Source organism: Artemia sp. Qi Xiang Cuo, chromosome 18 (assembly GCF_049724085.1).
Source record: "Artemia sp. Qi Xiang Cuo chromosome 18, ASM4972408v1, whole genome shotgun sequence".
NCBI classification, from domain to species: Eukaryota; Metazoa; Arthropoda; class Branchiopoda; order Anostraca; family Artemiidae; genus Artemia; species Artemia sp. Qi Xiang Cuo.
Window position 1 is genome coordinate 25,105,273 of NC_142811.1, and position 24,175 is coordinate 25,129,447.

At 36.2% G+C, this 24,175-nt stretch overlaps 1 protein-coding gene across 4 annotated transcripts in view; it reads right to left on the reverse strand.

Annotated features, from left to right (window-relative positions):
* HSPBAP1 (HSPB1 associated protein 1) overlaps positions 1-24,175 on the reverse strand; it is a 95,152-nt gene that overhangs the window by 54,791 nt on the left and 16,186 nt on the right. For 2 of the 4 annotated variants that reach the window (XM_089103786.1, XM_089103784.1), the window contains exons 2-4: positions 10,043-10,156; positions 4,911-5,102; positions 323-459 (exon numbers count right to left, since the gene is read on the reverse strand). In XM_089103786.1, coding sequence (XP_088959912.1) covers positions 323-459; positions 4,911-5,102; positions 10,043-10,144 — 431 coding nt within the window. In that variant the 5' untranslated portion in view covers positions 10,145-10,156. Of the gene's footprint in view, positions 1-322; positions 460-4,910; positions 5,103-10,042; positions 10,159-24,175 lie in introns of all 4 variants that reach the window. The other 2 variants (XM_089103785.1, XM_089103788.1) reach the window with 2 other exon arrangements.

Genomic DNA, 24,175 nt, shown 5'->3' on the forward strand with positions numbered 1-24,175 from the left:
ACAAATTACAGCTATTTTCGTCGTAAAGAGCTGTTTCAACGTTCTTAAACTTAGCTTTAGCCTAAACTCTTTCTAATGGAATTATAAGAACTACGTAGATTATAGTTAACTTCCAAAGAAAAATTAAATTAGGTTTTTTCCTATTCCTGATTGCCCAGTTTGGTCCTTAAAATAATTAATCTTATCTTATAGGGACAATGATCATACTTATAAGTACCACTGTTAGGTCTGAATTTCAAACAGGCCTATAGATTAAAGTGGTAAAATATTTAATCGCTATTGGTAAACAAAAAAGAAAAAAAAAGAAAAGGATTGTATTTACCTGCCATGTATCTGGTGTACAACGTTATAGCCATATGAATCAGAATGCAGCGGTGTGTGCGCACCTTTAGTGCCCAACCACAGCGTAGACTCATTTGCTCCTCTCTCATTCAATCCAACAAAATCCCAGCTTAAATACTAAATTATAAATAAAGATTTAATTGACTAAATATTGAAAAAAAAAACAAGGAGAAATTAGTTCAAAAGCCCCTGGTTCAACTTTAGTTTTCTTCTTCTTCTTTTTTTCTAGAATTAGGGGGGGGGGCGTATTTGATGGTTATTTTAACTTATCTTCATACCCAAGTACAAAGGCTTACAACATAAATTTAGTACATTTTTTGTTTTGAAAAGAAACTCGTACATAGTCCTAATTTTGGAACAAACTGCAAACAAACCGAAAGAGCTATAGAACGGTAGCCGAAATCGTTTACAGTTTTGTTTAGGCCTAGGTGTTCTGCCAAGAGGAAATTCATCCATTAAAATTGCTAAAATTTCAAAATCATTACTCTGTCAAGTCTAAAGAAGCTATTAGCACAACATAGGTGTCTCTTTTAAATCCGTCACCCCTGCTGAAAACTTTCCTCAGGCTCCCCCTCTCCTCTCTTCAGCTTTAAAAAAGGTTGATGAGTGCCATCAAACTGTTATGACATCAACAAAAAGCGCATTTTCCTCTAGGATACTTAAAATAAGCAAAATAACAAACCAATAACAAAGTACACTAAGGTAATAAAGCACATATCTTTTCTAATTCATGTCAGTAATACGACAAACCGCATAAAGTGCATGTGTCCAAGCCTTGGAAGGTGAGACCAGAGGGTTTTCCAGGAGGGGGAACTATTTTCAAGGAGGTGCGGGTCTTCCACATAACTTAATATAAAACAAAAACTACACCACAAAGATGCACTGGTCAGTGCTCCTGAGAAAATAACCTAAGATATATATAAAATAATTTTAAATATGAAATATTTCGGAAGTGGTCAGAATTATGCTGAATATTACACAACAATGTTTTTTTTATGATATTTCAAGATTTCAATTTTGGTGAATGGCTAGGAAGAGACACGGATATTTCTCTTATTGTACGATTTCACAAATTCCTGTAAAAACAGAGCAAAACAATTGGTTTACTACCTTACACTTCGCATTAAAGCATTAAATTAAATTAAAATATACGAACTCACACAAAATCGACAGAAATAGAGTTCAATCATTCCATAAATAGCTTTAAAGGTAACCTTTAAATAAAGTAAACTCCTAAGAAAAATTTTCTAATTCTAACTGGCCAAATTAAAATATACAAACTATCACAAAATCGACAGAAATAGAGTTCAATCATTCCATAAATAGCTTTAAAGGTAACCTTTAAATAAAGTAAACTCCTAATAGAAAAATTTGCTAATTCTAACTGGCTAGAGCCAAATTAAGAACTTGGATTTAATGAAGCATTTAAAAAGGAAAAACAGTAGCAATGATAGGAATAGTTTTTTGGATGCAGATATAACAAGGAAAAGAATTCAAAATCTCGACAGCTAAAAGAGGTCTAACTTTTTCTTATTCGTTAGTATAAGATGAAGTGAGTCCATCTCATGATGGTCCTCTCTCCCGAGACAGTATCTTCATAAAGATATTATATTCTACGGCGTTAAAAATCCCTTTAAGATTTTGGACGATCCAAGTTCCCGTAAAGACTCTGTGGACTCCCTTATTGTTGATAGTGATGCAAGCATTGTTGCTCTTAGGCCCAGTAAAGATGAGTGTCAGGTTATTATGTTCGATAAAGGTGCCATTAATGCTCTAGCTGATGCTACAATGAAGACACGCCGAGCCGCTAACGCAAAACTAAAAACCTTGTATTTTTTGGTATACTACGCTGTGCTGGAACAACTAGTAAAGATATTCGTAGCCTCATTGGCAGATATATCAAAGTTTTTCAAATCCATACGACCAAATCTTTTTGTATAAAATCTGAAACCAAGGTACGACCGCAATGGGTAATTGATTTTCTCCCTGTTATTGGCTAAGAGCATCTGCCTGATTCTGAATACAAGTCCCCCCCCCCTTCAGTGCTAAAATTGCCAGGCTTATGATCACAAACCCCATAGATGTGAGAAACCTGCAAAAGCCTCGAACGGCAGTGGGCCACTAAAGAGCACACGAAATAATCTCTCACATTATTTCGGATTATTTCGAGAGAACGTGCTCTATGTGGAAGAACTGACCGTCCTTGCTATCCATATAAGTATCAAGAAGCCACGATATGCTCATTAACAGGGTTGCCAAAACTTTTAGGGAAAAAAGTGTCCAAATCAGCCAAAAAAGGACACTTTTAGTGTCCCTTTAGAAAATTATCCAAAATACAGGGTTGCCACTATTAATTTTCAAAACCTGTGAAAAAAGTGCCGAAAAACCTGCGAAATTCGTCCTTCTTAGTTCTGCTACCTAGCGGTCTGTTACCTGCATGAGTTCTGCAGGTATTTCCAGCTTTGACATTAACATTACCTATAAATTAAGTTTGGTGCTTGTTCAATTTGAAGAGATGACAGAAAAAAATCGTCATGAGAATGTCAAAAGAGCGAAATGTCAAATCGATTATCGATACCGCTACGTATCTTAGCCGAAAAGGAAAGAATCAAACATAGAGATTCATTTTCACTTCGACATTTTCATAAGTTATGAGAAAAAGATGCGAGTCTTTGATCTTCGGTGGATATTAAGGATCTTTGGGTGCGACAAGGTCCGAAGGGCTGTAGCAACGAAATGTCGATTTTGACCTACATGGTTTTAAAGTTAAATAAAGACGTCGATCACTTTAACCACCCAGCCAACTGGTTGGTCAAGTGGTTAAAATCGTTTAACAACTCCTCTATATTGCCGTTTTCTGAACATTTAGAAGTAGCTCTGAGCAAAATGACGTTTTCGAGAACTAAAAAAGTGAGAAGACAAGGGCCGATTGAAATAAATTCGCTTGAGTTATACTCGATAGAAACTGGCGACCAGCGTTTGACAAAAAATCGCAGCTGAAAGTATAGAATATAAAACAGAATGATTAGCTAGCAGATATAAATAAAATTGAGCCGCAACACAGCTTTTCTGCGAAACTCCTTTCTTTCTATGACAGCAGTGTAATAACAGCCAAATGCACACGGCTACATGCCACAAGGATTTACGCGGAACCTGCCATCAGGGAAAGGCCATTCACTTCTTCTTTCCAGCCTTCTCAGCGGCCTTGGTGACTTTGCCACCAGCAGTAGGTGGGTCCTTGAAGTTGACCAACTTGATGACAAACGTCAACCGTAAGATAGAAGAAAAAGATGGATTCGATAGTTCTAGCCTACCACATTGGTTAAGACTTTAGGTCGTATTCCTATTCGGTTGATAAATAGTGTTCGCGTAGGGCGCAAAAAAATCTAACAAAAATCCCCAAGACGTTACCAAAGCTTAAAAGTAAAGTACAAATTAAAAGCAGTCGTATTTATAAAAAAATAAAGAAAACAAAAACATTTGGTTTTTGATTTGGAAAATAGGCCAAAAAGTGTCCTTTTTTTCAAAACGCTGCCTTTTTTGACCCAATAGTGTCCCAGTGTCCCTCGGAGTGAAAAAGTGTCCAAAAGCCACTAAAAGTGTCCATTTGGCATCCCAGCTCATTAATAATGGCTACTTGGAAAATAAATTGCTCTGTGCTGAATAAATGGTGTATGTCAAGGCAGCTTATGCATTGTCGCGATGTAATAGGCCTACAAGAACATTTTCTCTCTGATAATGGCCTTGATCTGCTCATTCAAAGTGAATGGATAATAGTCTTTTGAGTAGTGGATAAAACTTGTGGTAAAGGAACTCCCTCTGGGTTTTGCGATGCTTGGACGCCCCAAGCTGTTACCTACACTCCTAACTACATCAGAACTTTTTGTCTTCGTGAAAATACTAGATGTAACTGTTTACCCAGTTTACCTTCCTAATGACTATTATGACACAAGATAGGAGTGGAGATATAGTACTGCGTGTAGTAAACTTGCAAGGTCTCTTGCATTTTCATCATAGCAGGGTCCTACCTCTGTTGTTCTAGGTGATACAAACCGTAGCCTGTTTGTTATACAACCCAGGTCAAAAATTTACTGAAAGCTTCCACCGATCTAGAAGCCATCTTGAACGATAAGGATTCTATGTATACACATAATAGAGGCTCAAAATCAAATCTTAACTTCATACTAAAACTAAAAACAATTGTAACTTCCCCTTACTCTCGTGTTGATAGTTCAATCAGTGCTTCTGACCACTTACCCGTCCCAAATGATCTTGAAATCCGGCCATCCTCCAAGTATATTTCAATTATCCCTGTGTTTCCGATTAACTACATAGCCAGGGCGTTAAGTAACTAACACGGAATATGAGAATGATTTCCAAATGTTTAATTTTGGGTTATATAATATCTACAATAACTATAATAATAACTGTACTATATAATAATACCTATAAAAACTATACAATATCTTGTTTTATGTTTGAACATCATCTTCATCTCCTTCAAACCATTTGAACCACTAATTAGCAAAATTCTGACAGCACCCATGAAGTAATTTAGACCTGTATACCTTTTCAAAGTCTCTGGATGGCAATTCTAGTTGAGGAACATGCTTATAATCCAGGTAGGCAAAATGTTTTTCAGGATCCAGACGCTTCAGTTCACAATCATCGGGTAAATTGTCGTTTTCTCCTTTTATCCATGAAAAAACATCACTAACTCTGGCTTCAATATACTGGCAATCAATCTCAAATAACGGATCCTCCAAAGAAAGAATTAATAGTTATATTTATTTATATATATATATATATATATATATATATATATATATATATATATATATATATATATATATATATATATATATATATATATATATATATATATATATATATATATATATATATATATATATATATATATATATATATATATATATATATATATATATATATATATATATATATATATATATATATATATATATATATATATATATATATATATATATATATATATATATATATATATATATATATATATATATATATATATATATATATATATATATATATATTAAATAAATAAATAAAAAATTCAACTGAAAGTAATAGGCAACATTAAAACTTAAAACGAACAGAAATTATTCGTATATGAGGGGGTTGCTCCTCCTCAACACCTTCTTTACGCTAAAGTTTTTTATTACTTTAAAAAAAAAAGCTTCATTTTGTTCTAATTAAAAGAACATAGTGTTTCAGGAGTCGTTCTTAAAGAATTGGGACAGAACTCAAACTTTAGCGTAAAGAGCGAGGTGTTGAGGAGGAGTAACCCCCTCTCATATATGTAATTATTTCCGTTCGTTTTAAGTTTTTATGTTGCTCCTTACCTTCAGTTGAAAAAACTTATTTTTTATATATTTAATTTCTGACCGTTTTTAAATAATGCCAGGAAATCTGGCTTCACCTCCACCGGAAAATCCTCCCCCCGCCGATATATTCTCTAAACAATTCAATCCTGGTGAAAATTTCCCCCGGAAAATTACCCTTGACATCTCTACGCGTAAAATTGAGTCGGCAAAGAGATAACCAGGCAAAAGAAGAATTTCGTAAAATAATTCTGGCAGATTCCCCCAGTGTAAAATTTCCCCTGAAAAATTAACCCCCTAAGAACTTCCCTCCCTAAGGGAAATTATCCCTGTGAAAAATCCCACCAGCAGAAAATTCGCCCACCCCCCACCCGCAAAATGCATGCATACTTATCAATAACACATACTATACATTAACAATGGGCAAATTTTCTAACTTAAAGACCTATCCACAAGGGCTGTGGGGGGTCATGATATCTCTAAAAGCATAGTTGTTTGGCCTTTCGAATATGCAGAACAAGATGGTTACCTCAAAACTTTGATCAGATGATTTTGAGAAAAAAGGGGCGTGGGAGGGGGCCTATTTACCCTCCACTCTTTTTGGTCAATTAAAAATGGCACTAGAACTTTTAATTTCCGTTCAAATGAGCCCTCTCCCGGTATTCTAGGACCACTGGGTCGATACGATCACCCCTGGAAAAAAAAAGAATTAAAAAAATAAAAATAAACAAGTATCCGTGATCTTTCTTTTGGCAAAAAAATACAAATTCCACATTTTTGAAGATAGGAGCTTGAAACCTCTATAGTAGGTTCCTCTGACACGCTCAATCTGATGGTGTGATTTTCATTAAGATTCTATGAATTTTAATGGATGTTTCCCCCTATTTTCGAAAATAAGGCAAATTTTCCCAGGCTCGTAGCCTTTGATGGGTAAGACAAAACTTATTTATTTGAAATCAGCACAATAAGCTAATTCTTTTAATACATCTAATGGTATCAAAATTCCGTTTTTTAAGAGATTCGGTTACAATTAAGCCGGGTCGCTACTTAACGTTTTTTAAGAGATTCGGTTACAATTAAGCCGGGTTGCTACTTACTTAGAGTTCGTTACGACGAACTGTTTGATATATATACATATATACATATGTATATATATATATATATATATATATATATATATATATATATATATATATATATATATATATATATATATATATATATATATATATACATTATGGGTAATTTTTTTAGAATCCAGAACCAGGGGGGACACCCGCCCCCCCTAGCTGAATGACGGTGTCATATATTTGTATTAATTTAAAATTAGATATTCCTTATATTTTCGGTACAACAATCAATTTTTCACCCAAACAAATGGCCTCCATTTGTTTGGGTGAAAAATTGATTGTTGTACCGAAAATATAAGGAATATCTATTGCAAAGGCGAACAAGTCGCATAATGGTTTCAACATCTAATGTTTTGTAATCCATCCGGTCAATATTATCTTCTAGTTTCTTTTGAAGAGCAAATTCACATTTTTTTATTTCACATGATGTATACATCGAAATGGCACCAAAACTGGCCAAAATTGTGTCTTTTTTCAAAATTGTCGATTGAGGACACAGGTCCTCAATCGACAAAGCTATGGAGCTATGCCAAAGGCCAGAGACTTTTGATTCCGTCTTGGCTCAGCATGTGTATGACAACCCGCACCATTTCGTTTTATTCAATAACACCTTCATTATTGCCCCTGTTAACGGTCTCATCCAAGTTTTCAGGGAGGCAGTTGAGATAAAAAAGTACAGTCACGGAAAGGTTGCTCTCAATAGAGACACGGGAGAAACCTATTTAAGCCCCATTTATAAGGAACTAATTAGTTCTGATCGTTTTTATTTGAATATTAAAAAAAATCACATTTTGCAACCTAACCTAATCTGTGATGATGTTTTACCTGGAAAGCGTTTAGCTTTTAAAAATGCTCTGTATAAATTAAAAAATTGAATTCCCGTTCAGTACTGTATTTTTTCATTCAGTTACCCTTTCACCGTTACATGGAGAGGGTCTTCAAATTTTAGTTGTGCTTTGTTTTAAGGTTTGAAATTTTTTATAGTATCCTTGGATTTTTATTAGTAATTTTAATGTTATTATCTTGCACTGAGGACGGTAAAGCGGGGGTCTTGACCGAAATATTTGCATTTTAGTCCATATTTTTCACTGGCTTGTATAATCCTTGTTTTTCTCCTTTTTTTTACTATTGTTTTGTTTTATCATGATTAGCCAGTGTGGTCTCAGAAATTATTTAAATGATGGGCGTGGGGGGGAGGGGTTGCCCTCCAGTCACTTTTGACTATTAAAGAAGGTACTAGCCCTTTCAATTACCAACCGACTGAGTCCTTTTCAAAGTTTTTACAACAACAAATGGCCATCTTAAAATTTCTATCAGGTGCGTTTCTGGAAAATACAACCTGTGTGGGGGGGGGGGGCTATTTCCTTTCTGCTCACATTGACTCTTAAAAAGAGTACTATAACTTCAGATTACCAATCCAATGAGCCATCTTTGAAGTTTATATGACCACCATTTCTATAAAAACCTTATATGACCCCGGGCATAACTTACAATCCTTGACCTGAGGGTTATATGGGGGGGGGGGGGTATCCTCAAAGACATAATTTCTGGACCTTTCAACTACACTGAACAAAATGGATATCTCAATAATTATGATTGAATGTGTTTGGGGAAATTATTGGTGTATGGGGAGGGGCTGCATGACCTCCAATCACTTTTGACTGTTAAAAAGGCCAGTAGAACTTCTGATTACCAATCAAATGAGCCCCCTGTGAGGTCTATATGACCACCCTTTCTTTAAAAACCCTTATATCCCCACAGGGTATAACTTACAACCCTTGCCCTGAGGGTTGTGGGGGGGGGTTGTCATTCTCAAAGTCATAATTCCAGGACCTTAAAACTAAACTGAACAAAATGGCTATCTCAAAATTTTGATTAGATGTGTTTGGGGAAGTGATTGACAAGGGGGAGGGGGAGCTGGTTCCTCTCCATGAGCTCTTTTGAAGTTCCTATGACATTTTTTTCTATAAGAAGTGCCTTGGTCTAAAAAAAACAATATATTGTGACCACATCCCTCTTTACTTAGGCACTGCAATTGCCCTGCCTATGATATTTGGTCTTGAAATTTCAATACTACAGCACTGGAAGTGCTGATTAGACCAGGTAAGCCCCCCTAAAATTCAGTCTATGGTCGCCCATGGTTGCAATCCACTCAATTCTACCTTTTCATCATCTCTGGTTTTCTCATATGGAACAAATACCTGCTCCTTCCCCACAGACTCTTTCGTTCTCCCGTAGCTTTGTAATTCTCCCAAAATATTACTGCCCGCCATCACGTGAATCTGGTAATTGCATTTCGTTTTGTATTTCTTTTTTCACTCCCACTTTTTTAATTTCTCTTTCCCACAAAACAAATCGTCATCAAATTATAATTGTACTCTAGTGTACTTTTTCATATACAGAATTTCTCTACTGTAGTCTTCTTTTTCATCTCTTTTATGTCTCTTAGTTTTCTTTACTTTCGCTGAGGGAGTAAATAATTAGTCACTAAATGAGAACTGAATTCTTAAACAGTAATTTCATCTTGCACCTTTCGTCTCTCTTTTAGTTCTCATTATTTTTACAGAAGAAATAAATAAATCGTCATGAAATGGGAATTGAACTCTCGCATTGGATTTTCCCAGTTGAACTAGAATTTATCGAACTTCTCGCAGGAACACGCGCACTATAAATTTGTTTTCAATCTTCACTGACACACAAAGTGACTCATCTTTGGTATATATATTTGGTATCATCTTTGGTCGCCTGTGTATCCTCCTTTAGACTCGTTCACCTCGCCATTTTCGTCTCTTCAACTCTCCTACGGCATGTCGCACCAACCCCCACTGATGAAGAGGACGCACATGATTTAGCTTTTCTTTTTAAGGTGTGATACGCTCCGTTCTCTCGCAATCGATCCTTTAAAAAAATTATCACAATAATCTGACGGCCTATATGTATTTTGTGACGAGACATCAATTTCCGTATTTCCTCAACGAGCTTTTATTAGCCTTACAATTATTTTCATAAAATCCTGGTAATATTCTTTATACAAAGGGAATAAGATTAAACTTTTGATAGAAATGAACCCCTCCCCAACTTTCTACAGCCATCTAATCTATATGATAAACCCTAATGGAGGGGGAATTAATAGCGATACAATAATGAGACATTAGCTATTAAATCTAGATCTACAAGTTCAAATTATCGAAGGAATTGGTATCTTACCTTATTATTGTACGGTTTGGCCCCAGTTCGGAATCGATGTTTTACATCTCCATAAATGGCAAAGCAGGTTTCTTCAAGATTTTGATTACTTAACTCCAACATATTGGCAACCAGCTCTTAAAAAAAAAATCTCCAAAATTTTGTAGAACAATTCTTGAAGACTCTATGAGGCAAGCGTGAGACCTATTTTGAACTTTGGCGTCTCCCTTGCCATCCCCTCATACAAATGTGATACAACATTGCCTGAAGGAGTTCAGAAGAACACAACCAAGTGTCTAACTGGTCTCCAAAGCGTATCACACAATAAAATCTTCAAATAATGAAAAATTGAAAATACCAACTCAAGCATTCCCATGCCACCGTGGAGACATAGTGTTGATTTACAAATTTCTTAGTGAGCAAAATAATAATGTTTTTGATACAACGACTACAACCCAGCAAACAAGATGACATCCAAGAGAGCTTTTGAATTCATTGCTAATACCAGGAAAGACAATAAATTTTTTAATTAAAAAGTGGATTACAATTGTAATAGAGATAATGAAGAAACGGTAATTGCTCAACTCCAACATCATTCAAATTGATATTAGATGCAGAGCGGGACAACAAACCGTTCAAATATGAGTGGGATTCAATAGGGGGGGGGGCAATCAACATGGTTGAAAAACCTAACAAGGGTACCATTAAAATCCTCATGGTTGAAAAAGCTTAACCTAGGGTTTACAGTTACATCTCTTCAGTATCCCGCCAGCCCCCTCGGTAAATGAAAACGAAAAAGCACGTTTAGAAAAATAATCCCTATAAAAAAAATAATCCCAAATGAAAACAAAATACCATTTAAATTTTATTCGGGGATAATAGCTTTTATGTGTTTTTATCAGAGGAATAAAAGTTACTGAACAAACAGATTCATGTTTTGAAAAAAAAAACTGCCTAATGAGAAAAAATTGTATTTCACACCGATTCAGAAATGGTAACTATTATTTCGGTTAATTCTATAAGTAAAAGTTCATTGCAAAAACAAATTTAAGGTGATCCCGAAAAAAAACTGTAACCCCCTAAAAGTGGAGTAATCAAAATGAAAAGTGCACCATTGGAATCAGCATGGTCAAAAACCTTGTAGAGGAGAATTACAGTCCCTCACCTTGAACAACAAGGAAAATCACTTTTTTGCATTGGTAGTACTGATGTGTCTCTGATTTTTCCAACAGAGCTAGCGGGTTACCAGAGAATCATAGAGAGATGTTTTATGGCTCATTTAAAAGCTATTGCTCATATGTACGCGCATTTTATAAATTCCACCTTCAGTAAGAGCCACATAGCACTAAAAATGGCACTTCTGCTGCTACTTCTCCAGGGGTGGGGATATCGGGCAACCAGAACATCGTATAGAGATGTTTAATAGCTCATATAAAAGCTATTGCTCATATCTTCATGCTTTCTATAAATTCTACAATCTGCAAGTACCATACGGCCCTAAAGATAGCACTTTTGGTACCATGTCTCAATTGGAAAAGCTGGGGGGAGGGGTGGTTGGTCATGTCACCAGAACATCGTAAAGAGATGTTTAATGGCTCATTTAAAAGCTATTGATAATATATACATGCTTCTTACCAATTTTACCATCTGTAAGAGCACTGAAAACGGCACTTTTGGTGCCATTTCTCAAGTGGAAAGGCTTGAATGTATAAAACAAATACCATTGCAATATTTATGTCCAAAACCATTCGCTGTAGGGTTACAATCACCCCTCTCTTATGCTTTCCCTCTCAGCCTCCTTAGTAGGTTTCATAAATCGTCTGCTCACCAGCAGGATACTGCAACATTAGCAGGACTAACCAAACCTAGCAGGCTACCAAACCGTCGTAGATATATTTAATGGCTCATTTAAAAGCTATTGCTCATTATCTAGGTGAAATTTTATAAATTGCACCATCTTCAAGTCTCATATACTACTACTACTGCTACTAACAACTCACCACAGCACCAAGCCACCTGAGGCCAACACAGCTACGCACGCTCCTCCTCCACCCCAATCTATTCAAAGCCTCCCTTTTTACACCCGCCCACGAAGTTCCCATTTCCTTTAAATCTTACTTAATGACGTCCTCCCAACCCAAACGGGGGCGACCTGCTTTCCGTTTAGCCCTAGATGGTTGGTCAAAAAGAACAATCTTCGGCAATCCGTCATCCTTCATCCGCACAACGTGCCCTAGCCACCTCAACCTTTCTTTCATTATAGCCCTAGAGAGCGGTATTGAACCACATTTTTCGTATAGCCTATACTTTGAAATACGGTCAGTCAGCCGGGTACCCAGAACAATCCTTAAGCAATTTCTCTGGAAAACATCTAGCAAATCTTCATCAGCTTTTCGGAGCGTCCATGCTTCAGAGAAATATTTGACCACTGTCATCACTGTAGCTTCTAATATTCTAATCTTTGTTTGCAGACTTATCTTCCTATTCTTCCAGACTTTTTTTTAACTGTGAAAAAACACCCTGAGCCTTGGCTATTCTACTTTTAACATCTTCACTGCTCCCACCATCTTTACTAATAATACTACCAAGGTAAGTGAAGCTGCCAACCTGATCAATCTTTTCATTACCCAACGTCACATTTTCATCTTCACTTATTCCTAGCCTTAGTGACTTAGTCTTCCTAACATTAATTTTCAAACCAATTCTAGCACCCTGAACTCGCAAAACCTCTAAAACTTCATTCATTTTGCTCACACTTTCATCTAGGATGCTTAAATCATCAGCATAATCCAAGTCCAGGAGACTTTTTCCTCCCCATTTGATCCCGTGGTCTCCCACTGCCTTTCCTGTGTTCCTTAAAACAAAGTCCATCAAAATAATCCATATAAAGGGGGATAGAACACAACCCTGCTTAACTCCGAGATAAGATTAACTGCGAGATAAGATTTAATACAAAACCAGCTGCTAACCTCATTTCCTACCTTAACCGCAGCAGTGTTATTCTCGTACATAGCACTAATCACTTTAATGTATTTGTCTGGTAGGAAGCATAAAACGGGTATCGTTGTAGTATTTATGGTCCAAAACCTATCACTGGAGATTTGGAATCACCCCTCCCGTATACTTCTTCTCACAGCGTCCCTCCCTCTCTACATTCCCTGTGAGAAGTTAAACATTCTTTGCACCATTATGGCAGAAAAATTGCATTAACGATTACACAAGTTTCAGTAAATTATAGTAACTATACATCTAAAAGCCTTTTTACTTCCTTGAGTTTTCTAAAATCTGTATAAGTATCATAAGACAATATTTTATATATAATTGAACTTTCATCTGCAGCTTCCATAAAAGATCAATTTATAACCCCTCAGCCTTGATGCCTATCATATCTTTAAAATTCCAAAGAGCCACTAGCAAAGAAACTTTATCTGGTAACGAAACCCCAGAAATCGAATTTGAATTTTACTCAACAGCATTGTCTTGTTGAAAAGTTACAGAATGCTGCCAAAAAGACCCTAAAAGAGCCCAAAAAAGACATTTACGCTCCTTGTGAGGAAAATCTGGATGAACAATCTAATGCAATGAACTGTGACACTTGCAAACAATGGCTTTGCATTGACTGCCTTGAAATTAGCAAAACCAAGTATAATCTTCTGACTAAAATGACAAGGAGATTAGGCTGCAAATTGAAGTGTCATATCTGTAAAGGTAACGCCCATAGTGGAACTAGTGCAGCTGAAATACAAGCCATAGTTAGGTTGCTTGAACCCCTTGAACCTGCAATAACTGCTGTACAGGATTCAGATGTTAAAATCAAGAATGCAGTTAAACAGTCACTTAGTGAATTCAAAGAAGAGTTCAAGAAAGACATTGATTCCAAGTTCAGGAATGTGGAGACTCGTATTATTTTGCTTGAACAAACTACTGGGGCTGCAGGCAATCCTGATCTATAACAACAGCTAACCAAATCTCAAGTGGAATCTCTTAAAGATGAAATGAATCAGCAATTCGAGAGCCGCGTAAAAAAAATTGATTGCAGAAGATAAAAACAGACAAAGACATAAACTGAAAATCCTAGCATATGGAGTATTGCCACAACTAAATGATGAGAAATTCATTCATGACTTCTATCTAATGAATAAGGGCTGAAACGGGTAACATTAAAAAATGTTCGCCGCCTCGCCAGTCCTAGTAACTCTGGAAATGAAAACGAATCGCGTAGGGTGAGCCCCATTGTTTTTGCGGTTGATGAACTAAAAATTAAGAAAGTGATCCTGCAAAAGTCATACGAGAGAAAAGGAACCAGCCAAAGCCAGTTTAAAAATGACGTTTCAAAAGCTGACCATATAAGGAAGATAAAGCTGTATGAAGAACTTAATGCGCGATGAGGTAATGGTGAAGAAAACTTAGCCATTTGAAGCAACATAGTCGTTCCAAAAAAGTGTCCACCCTTGCAGTGCTAGCTGTGATGGATACAAACTAGGTAATTCTCAAAGAAATGTAAATAGTGTAAATAGCCTTATGTCTTCTGATGTTGAAATAAGTACCATACCATTGATGGATCAAGTGAATCACTTTACAGTGCAAGATCAGTAAGCTGTAACCATTCCAAGCAGACTGTTTTCATGAGTGTTGATTCAAATCATAGCAGCATAGTGGATAATGATGCACACAATCTGAATATAAAAGTTGCACGCATTAGATGGTAAAGGATTGAAACTTGTCTTCAGTAATATAGATTTTTTAACATTAAAGCTCCATGAGATACAATATGCCGTCTCGACGGAAACGGCAGACGTTTACGCTTTCTGCGAGATAAAACCTAAAGAGACCAATATTACTCTTGTGGATACCCAAATACAGATATCCAATTATATCCTTGTCACCAACTTATCTAGAGAAGTTGGTGACAACTTCTGAATTTATCCACCTACCTTGTGAGCCTTTCTACATTGGTTGCATGTATAGAAGTCCCGCTTTCCCTAGCCTTGAATCCTCCCTACTTGCTATTAGTACTTCAATTAATATTAAAATGAAGCTACATGGATGTAAGATTATTGTTGGTGACTTAATCTCCCAAATATTCAATGGGTTGATGGATTTGGTTTTTCTGGAAATAGTTTAATAAAACCATTCCTGGAGTGCGTGTTTAGTCATTCTTTGTACCAGGCAGTTAACTTCCCGACAAAATATAGAAAGGGTCAGAACCCCTTGCAGCTTGATCTTCTTCTAAAAAAAGACCAGGGGTCTATAATAAGCATTGACCCCCTACCACTATTTGGAGATAGTGACCACATTGTGATAAGTTACAGTTTTAAATTGTATCCCCAAAGACTAGAATTTACAAAATATGTGTACACTGATTACAGTAATTTGTCAGGAACTGACTCAATGTGATTGGTCTTTCATTGAGAATACAGATGTGGAAGAGTCACAGTCAACTATGAAAAGGATATTATTGAAAGTTATCTAAAATAACTCTTCTAGAAAATGGAAAAGGAAATTAAAAACCCTCGTGTATATTACAAAAGAAAATAAAAAGGCAAGAAACAGAAAAAAGAAATACTGGAAGCTGTACACATAGAATCAAAACCAGGCTGACTATTACATGAAATATAAGCAGGTGCATAACAAGCTGAGATGTCTCACCAGAAATATCACCCAAAAGTACAACAAATCAATGGCAACTGCAACAAAAACCAATCCCAAGAAGGCATTCAGTCACTCAACTTTTACAAAATGGCTCAAAAACCTGCAACCCAAGGGAGATAGCTAATGCCCTAAATAAGCAGTTCCTCTCAGTATTCATAGTTGCAGATAATACTACACTTTCACAGCCCCCAGAGTATGGAATTCTAAAAAGTATCCCACACATTAATATTACCAGAGTAGATGTAGAGACTCGACTAAAGAAGACTAAACCTAATAAACCAACAGGAGCAGACTGAGTACCCTCCCAGCTTTTAAAGGAGGCATATACAGTATTATCTCATCCTCTCACCCAACTACTCCAAAAATCCCTAACTACGAGGCATGTTTTTTAAGTAAGTACCGTTTTGCGAGTCCGCCCCCACAGCGCTATGGTCAGCGTCTGCGCATGCGCACTGGTTACCTACATCTCTTGTCTACGCATTGACACCATTACGGTCTGATTCTTCATTGTATACGCTGTTTACTGAGTGTTTAAGATGCCTCCGACAATCGTGAGTCCTGCCGATTGTGAAGTAAGGGCTGTTATACGATTTCTTAGTGCTAAAGGCGTAAAACCGATTAGTATTCATCGTGAGATCTGTGAAGTTTACGGACAAAACATTATGAGTGATGGAATGGTAAGAAAATAGGTGAGAGCATTTAAAGATGGCCGCAAAAATGTGCATGATGAAGAATGGAGTGGGCGTCCTTCAGTCTTTAATGAAGATTTGTTGCATAAAGTCGAAGAAAAGGTGAGAGAAAACAGATGCTTTACAATTTCATCAATGTGCAACTGGTTTCCTCAATATTCTCGTAGTGTTTTGTATCGCATTGTGACTGAGAACTTGAATTACCGGAAATTGTATTCACGTTGGGTTCCAAAAATGTTGACGGATTTGCACAAAACCCAACGTTTAGGCAGTGCATTGACTTTCCTTGAGCGGTACCACAATGAAGGTGAAGATTTTTTAGACCAAATTGTTACTGGTGACGAAACATGGGTGGCCTACGTCACACCAGAATCAAAACACCAATCCATGGAATAGCGACATTCATCATCACCCAAAAAAGTGAAGTTTAAGCAAACATTTTCTGCCCGGAAAATCATGTGCACAGTTTTTTGGGACAAAAAAGGAGTATTGCTAGTGTAGTTTCTGCCTCGTAATGAGACAATCAATGCTTATTGTGAGACATTGAACAATCTGCGCCATACAATCCAGAACAAAAGACATGGCAAGTTGAGCAAGGGTATCAATTTGCTGCATGACAATGCCCGTCCACATGTGGCTAATCAGACCAAAGATCTCATCAAATTTTTTAAATGGGAAACTCTAGATCATCCTCTATACAGCCCTGATCTGGCTCCCAGCGACTAGAATTTGTTCCTGCACTTGAAGAAACACCTGGGTTGTCAGCGTCTTCAAGACGATAACGAAGTCAAAACAGTTGTGATACAGTGGTTAACAAGTCAGGCGGCAGAATTTTATGAGGAGGGTATTCAAAAACTGGTGTCACGTTATGACAAGTACCTCAATATTTACAGAAATTATGTACAAAAGTAGATTAAGGTACAGGCTTTCATGTAAAATTAAAATTATTGCAATATCTTTGCACGTCTTTTTAATTCCAAAACGGTACTTACTTAAAAACCATGCCTCGTACAAAATCTATCCCACAAGATTGGAAAGATGCTTACATTACACCTGCTCATAAAGGAAGTAGCAGCAACAAAGCGAGCAACTACCAAGCAATTAGTCTCACTTCCGGAGTGGGGAAACTGCTTAAAGGCATGTAAACTCAGCCATTGTAGAACATCTAAGTGTGAACAAGCTACTATTGCCTAGCCAACACGGTTTATGTCCTAGTCAGTCAATTGGCACAAACCTCATTGATGCTTATGAGCATGTCACAAGCTTTTGACAAAGTATGCCACAGAAGACTAAATTGTAAACTCCATGTAATAGGCCTCCACAATTAAATTATAAATTGGACAATGCAATTTCTTACAAAAAGGAAGCAATTGTAAAAATATTTAAAGTACCAAGGACACCTAAAATGAAAACTACTTCATTAAATTGGTCAATTGCAAACTTACACATCCATATACGTCTTTAATTAGTGTGAAAAACCGATAATTCATTTTTTAAGGAGACAGATCGCCTGTTTACATAATTTATTCCAATACGCAAGTTCGTGGCCAATTTCAAAAATAAAGAACGTGTGCTGTTAAACAGCAGAAAATGACCAAAAAAAAATAAAACATCAGCGTATAGCCTTAGAAAGTGTTGTTTTCTTGTATGTTTTGGTAAAACCGAAATCAGAACCTAGTTCAGCAAAGCTCTTTTCTTTGAAAAATACTTTTTAAGGAATACTTCTTGAAAAGAGCTTGGCTAGACTAGGCCTATCTTGATGTTACTAGGATTTTTGGCATTCCAGGATCTTTTAACCATGAAGCAGTGTAAAGGTAAACATTAATGATTCTAAAAGAAAGTATCAATATATAGGCTACCCTATTGGTAGTTTTGCAGACCTAATGACTTCCACTGATAGCCTACCTTATGTAGGCTAAGGTAAGACACCTAGTAGGCTGTGTGATTTGCTTGAATATTTTGATATAAATCTACCTCATAGTTACTATATAATATTAGCATATACATTTTATTCTTTTTTTATATTAGAAATACAAATTAGCCTACTTGGGTGAGCACTGTTTGACTAGGCCTATTAAAGTCATTGGTTCTTTATACTCTAAGCAACAAATATTGTCATTTACTGAATGCTTTTTGGTTTTCTTATTTAATATATGATCCACTAAAATGTCATACAAAAGAAATTACATTACCCCACTGATACATAGAGAAAACAACAAAGTCATACAGATGGCTTTTCATAGTTCCAATTGCAGTTCAGGCAACTTGGTGGTCACATATCAATCCTAAAACTTAGTCAACCTTGAGAATTTATGTGGCCAGGAAAATTAGGCTTAGGATGCTTCTTCATCAGCAAGTTCCGTAGACATTGTCTGTTGTGAGTCAGCCCAAAAATCTTAGTCATCTCTATTGTAATTCAAGTAGACTTTCCAAGTAGGCATGTCCGCCTAGAGTCTAAGGCAATTTGACCAAGTTCTAGGATTAACATGACCACTAAGTCACATGGACTTGCAGTCCTCAGTCATAAAACCCAATCTGTAAGCCAAGACAGTTACACTAAAACAGAGTTAATTGAAAATTGGTTGACTGAAAAGTTGCCTGGCCTTGTGTGCAAACAAGTGGCATAGGGTCTACCTGCCTAAAGTCTTAGACAGGCAACCCAGTTTATAAGCTCAGACAGTTACACTAACACAAAATTCATTCAAAATTAGTTGACCCAACAAGTGGCCTGAATTTGCAGGTGCACAAGTGACATAAGGTCTGCCTGCCTATAGTCTCAGGCAAGGGCAGCTGAGTTTTAGGACTAACATATGAACATCAAATACTCACAGGCAGACCAGCAACAATAATAATAATTGATTGAATTTTCAGAACATATATATACACATATACATATATATATACACATAGAACATATACATATCGGATAGGACTTACAACAATCATGTGTTTAAACTTCTGGAATGGATGCCCTGGTGTAACACTGCAGGAAAAAAAATCATTGTCATGATATCTCGTAAACATAAATGAAGCTAAGATTGGTTATTTCTTATGAAATAATACAAAATAGAATAAAAATATGACACTTTCTAAAAAAATTTTGGATGTATATTTGCACATTAGGAGGGTGGGGGTAAAGCATAACATATAATAAATACATAACCTAAACTAACCTAGGTACCTTTTTTCCTACTAAACCCCACAAAACTAAAGCTTGAATATAGTTCCTGGAGTGAGAAACCCCTTGTTTATAGAGCATAAGATAGGAAATTACTGGGTAATATTATATGTTCTTGGCTTTTCTCAAGTTGCATTCTTGGATGTTGCCCATATATTAGAACTGTACCAAAAAAAATTTTGTGAAACAAAACGGGAATTATATTAAGAACAAAATTAGAGAGTCATGGTTTCTCTGAATGACAAATGTTGATTAAATAAATCAATACTATTAGATCATTATCTGTCATTGTTATTATGTAATATATATTATTATATTATGAATCATATACAATATATTATTGTATTGTTTGTACTTGCCATTGTACACTGTTTATTCTAATTCAGCATTAGGACACATAATTTTGTGGTGCCAATTATGTGAGGGGGGAGCAGTTGCCTCAGTTAGACTTTGAAAAATACCTTCTTATTTCTATTTTGCTACTTTTTATATTATCATGGCTAACTGGTTATTTTTGCCCCATTTACATTTTGAGGATTGGAATCACTGACATAATTACCAGATACAGATCATCAGCACAACTGGGTTATATTTTGTTTAGTGATGAGCCTGAATAAAAGACTCTTGCTTAGTTACTTCATAATAAATAAATTATTATGGTTATTAGACTTTGAAGTTGATACCACTAGCCTATGCTTAACTCCCCCCCCCCTCCCTAATATGGAAATATATAGCCTAAGTCAGCTTCAATCATTAGTCAGCTACATATGACCTATTTTTCTCCTTAGCCAGTTATTTAAAGAAGCAAATTTTTGAGCATAGGGTTACTAGGTTTCTATGGGCTGTTCTGAGTCTTCTAGCCCCTTCATGGCTCAAAATTAATTGTCCCTGTAAAGTGATTATTTAATTATAAAAGAGCATGAAAAATACTCATTATTTTGAATTGTGCTGAAACACTAAATTTTGTTGAAAACTGCAGTCTAGGCTATATACCAAAAATATGGTGTTGCTTTATAATTCAGGGTATATTTTTCACCATTATGGAGGGAGGGCGGGGGGGAGATTCTTGAAAAATTTATCTATATATGGATTTGAAATGGAGGTCTGACTATAAGTGTGTCTTATTTTTTAGGCCAGACCATCTTAATATTAAATTATGCTAATCATAAAAATTTTAATATAGATTTTAACTTAGACGATTAATTTTTTTTATAATGCCCTTTGCCTATCACATTTAAAACAGTTGAAATGGGTGACTTTGATATTGATTGTTTTTTTTTTTTTTGCTCTTTTGGATTCTTAAAAAGATATCTTGTATTAAAAACAGGTACTATTAAGGTACTATCACTTAAATATAATAGCTCCCTATGCCCCCCCCCCCTCTTCTATACTATCGTGATAGGATACCGTCTGGGCTTTAAATAACAAAAATATTTAACTTATTGGCACCCCTTCTTTAAAAAAAAATCGAGGCATTATGATTTAAATATTGTAGCCCACTACGCCCCCCCTCTCTGGATACCACCTTGATAAAATACCGTTTCTGCTTTAAATTAGAAAAAAAATTGGGGCTCCCTGCTTTCAATAAAAAAAATTTAGTGATATTATCATTTACATTTAATACTTCCCTCCCCCCCCCCCTCTGGATACCGCATTCTTAGGATTCTGTCTCAGCTTTCATTAGAAAAATAAGTTACTTAATAATTAACTAGGTCACTATATGGTTCAAACAAACATGTAAAATAACGTTAAAAAACTTTGTGTTCCTTGAAAAAAATTGAGGGTATGAGTAATGGGGTACAAAGACAACAACAAAAATGTCAAAATTACTCAGATATACCTCAAATTATTGGAAAACTGAGTAATAGATTTGCCGTGGCATTCAATAAGATCCAAAGAAGACAATTAACAGGGAGCACACACAGAAACCGATTTAGGCCAGGAGCCCATGAGAAGTTGTAAAACACCCAAGGCAATGAACAAGTCCTAATGGAGGGCCTTGGGTCCATCAAAATATTTCACTGGTTTCCTCGTTACTTTGATATAATTTTATTCTGTCTCCATTTTAAATGAAAAAAATAGTTAACCTTTTGGCATCCCCGCTTTCAATAAAAAAATGAGGCATTATCATTTAAAAATGATAGCCCCTATCCCCCCTCCTATATTCAATAATTTACAATTTATTTTTGAATCATATTTTTTAGAACTGTGAAAACATATGAAGAACTGTGTATATTGCAATATTGGCAATTGCATCTGTCTCTTTTTATGCAAAGTAACAAAAGAGACGAAAATTAATGAACAAGAGAGTAGTGAAGAATTATGGTATGCCAAGTAATATTTGGCAGGGAAAGTCACTGGTGATATATCGCCAGGGGTGGCACCGTGATTGCGTGGTTTTTGCGGATTCGGGGAACCAAATTTTTTTTTGGGGTGACGCATAGATTTTCGGGGAAATACCCGAAAATTCGGGGATAGTACAAGCCCTGCTTGGTTTATAATCAGGAAAATCGAAATACTAAATCATACAAGAAGGAAAAGCTCCGAATTTGCGGTTGACGCAATAAAGAATTGCCGCAAAATTAATTTGAAATCGACCGAACGCCGCCGCCTCTTTCGGCGGCGGCGTGCCTGCAGCGCGCCGTTGGCATTACGACACTTCGGTGGCGCCAAGCCTCTCGTCGGTGGCGTGTTGTCGATCCGCCGGCATGGTGTCGGGGTCTAGCTGGAACAAGTATCCTGAAATGGTATCTTGCATACCATCTAGCACTAATATTGTCTGACACATCAGAATGGTCACTTTCTGAACTTGATGTCACATTTTTTCACTAAGTGTAGTTTTACTAATATATATGTATAACAATCAACAGAAATTGCAAATTCTAATTTTCACAAATGAAATTAAGTGTCGGATTCGTAGGAAATAGTCTCCGCTGATATTATTAAGCTCCAAAGTTTATCGTTGTGTTATTGTTGACAAAACTGTTTTGTGAATTTACTCAAAATAAAAATGCTAATAGCAGCTAAACAAAAACTCGTAGGAAACCCGGATTTTCAGGTATGAATAGACCAAAAATAGATTAAGAGGGCTAAATGTGTTTTCATTTTGGTGTCCTTGGTACTTTAAGAATGGTGGATCGATTTTCCTCTTTGAACTGGTGGATGTAAAAAAGCAGGGTGCCCCAAGGCACGGTTTAGGACCCAACATTACTTCATATTTATATAAATGATGCATCTCCAATCATAAAGAATAAGATTGGCTTATATGCAGATAATTCCAAAATAATTGGTCCAATTTATGATCCCCAAAGTACCAAAGACCTCCAAGCAGATCTTGATGTACTCTCAATTTGAGCAAAAACCTGGCAACTAGAATTTAATATCCAGAAATGAAACATAATACACTTCGGAGCAAAGAACCATCAGACCCAATATTTTATGAGCTCCCATGATGGTTCCAAACAGCCACTGCAAAAAAAGATCTAAGAGTCTTGGTTGATGATAAGCTCAAATTCAACTTACACACGCAGTCTGTTATGGCAACAACCAACCAAAATTTTGGTAACAAAGAGAATGTTCTGTAGTAGATCCCCAGCAGTGATTACTAAGCCCCTAAGGGGCCTGGTCTGACCTAAATTGGAATTTGTGATGTCCATGGCTACCTCCAGTTAACAAGCTTGACCAATCAATTCTGGAACCTGATCAGCAGTGAACAACAAAATGCATAAGGGGTTTCCAAAACTTTCATCTTTCGCAATCTTTCACCAGACTCCAAAGACTCAAAATACCGTCTTTCCCAAACCAACGTAAGCGTGGGGATGTATTAATGAAACATATATTGATCTGCAACCATAATTGCATCCCAAACCAATTCTAGAGAGACAGTTTTTCAAGAACAAGGGGGCACTCCCTGAAGCTTCACAAAAGACGGGCTGTTACTAGGCTGTAAAACAATTTTTTCTCCAACCATGTGGTTGGCCTATAGACATGAATACAGTCATGTCCCCTAGTACTGAAACCTTTAATTCAGGTGCTGACAGAGATTAGTGCGGATAACAATGGTGCACAGTTGGGGATGTGCCTAATGAGCTGAGTCAAGTGCAATTTAAGGTAATTTCAAGATAATGAATTCAAGCAGCAAAATCAGAAGTGCAAGGTGGTTTGATGACACTTGTTTAAAAAAATAAAACAGCTTGCTTTTGTTCAAGAATGTTAAGGAACATCTAAATTTCTAATTAATTTAATAAAACCTAACAGTTCGTTAGTCTAATATCATATACTATTAAAGTATTATATTTAAAACTTTCATAAAAAAAAATATTTGGTATGCTATTCCAAGTTGACATAAAAGGTACAAGTCATTCAGTGAATATCAAAATAGATGATGCCAACTTTGTAACGCTGGCTCAGGCACAGATTTGTCTGAGTAGTATTATTAGTAAAGATGGTGGTTGCAGTGAAGATGTAAAAAGTGGAACACCCTAGACCCAGGTTGTTTTCCCACAATTAAAAAAAGTTCGGAAGAATTGGAGGATAGGTTTGCAATCCAAGATTAGAATATTGAAAGCTAAACTACTACTACTACTAACAACTCACCTCAGCGCCAAGCCGCCTGAGGCCAACACGGCTATGCAC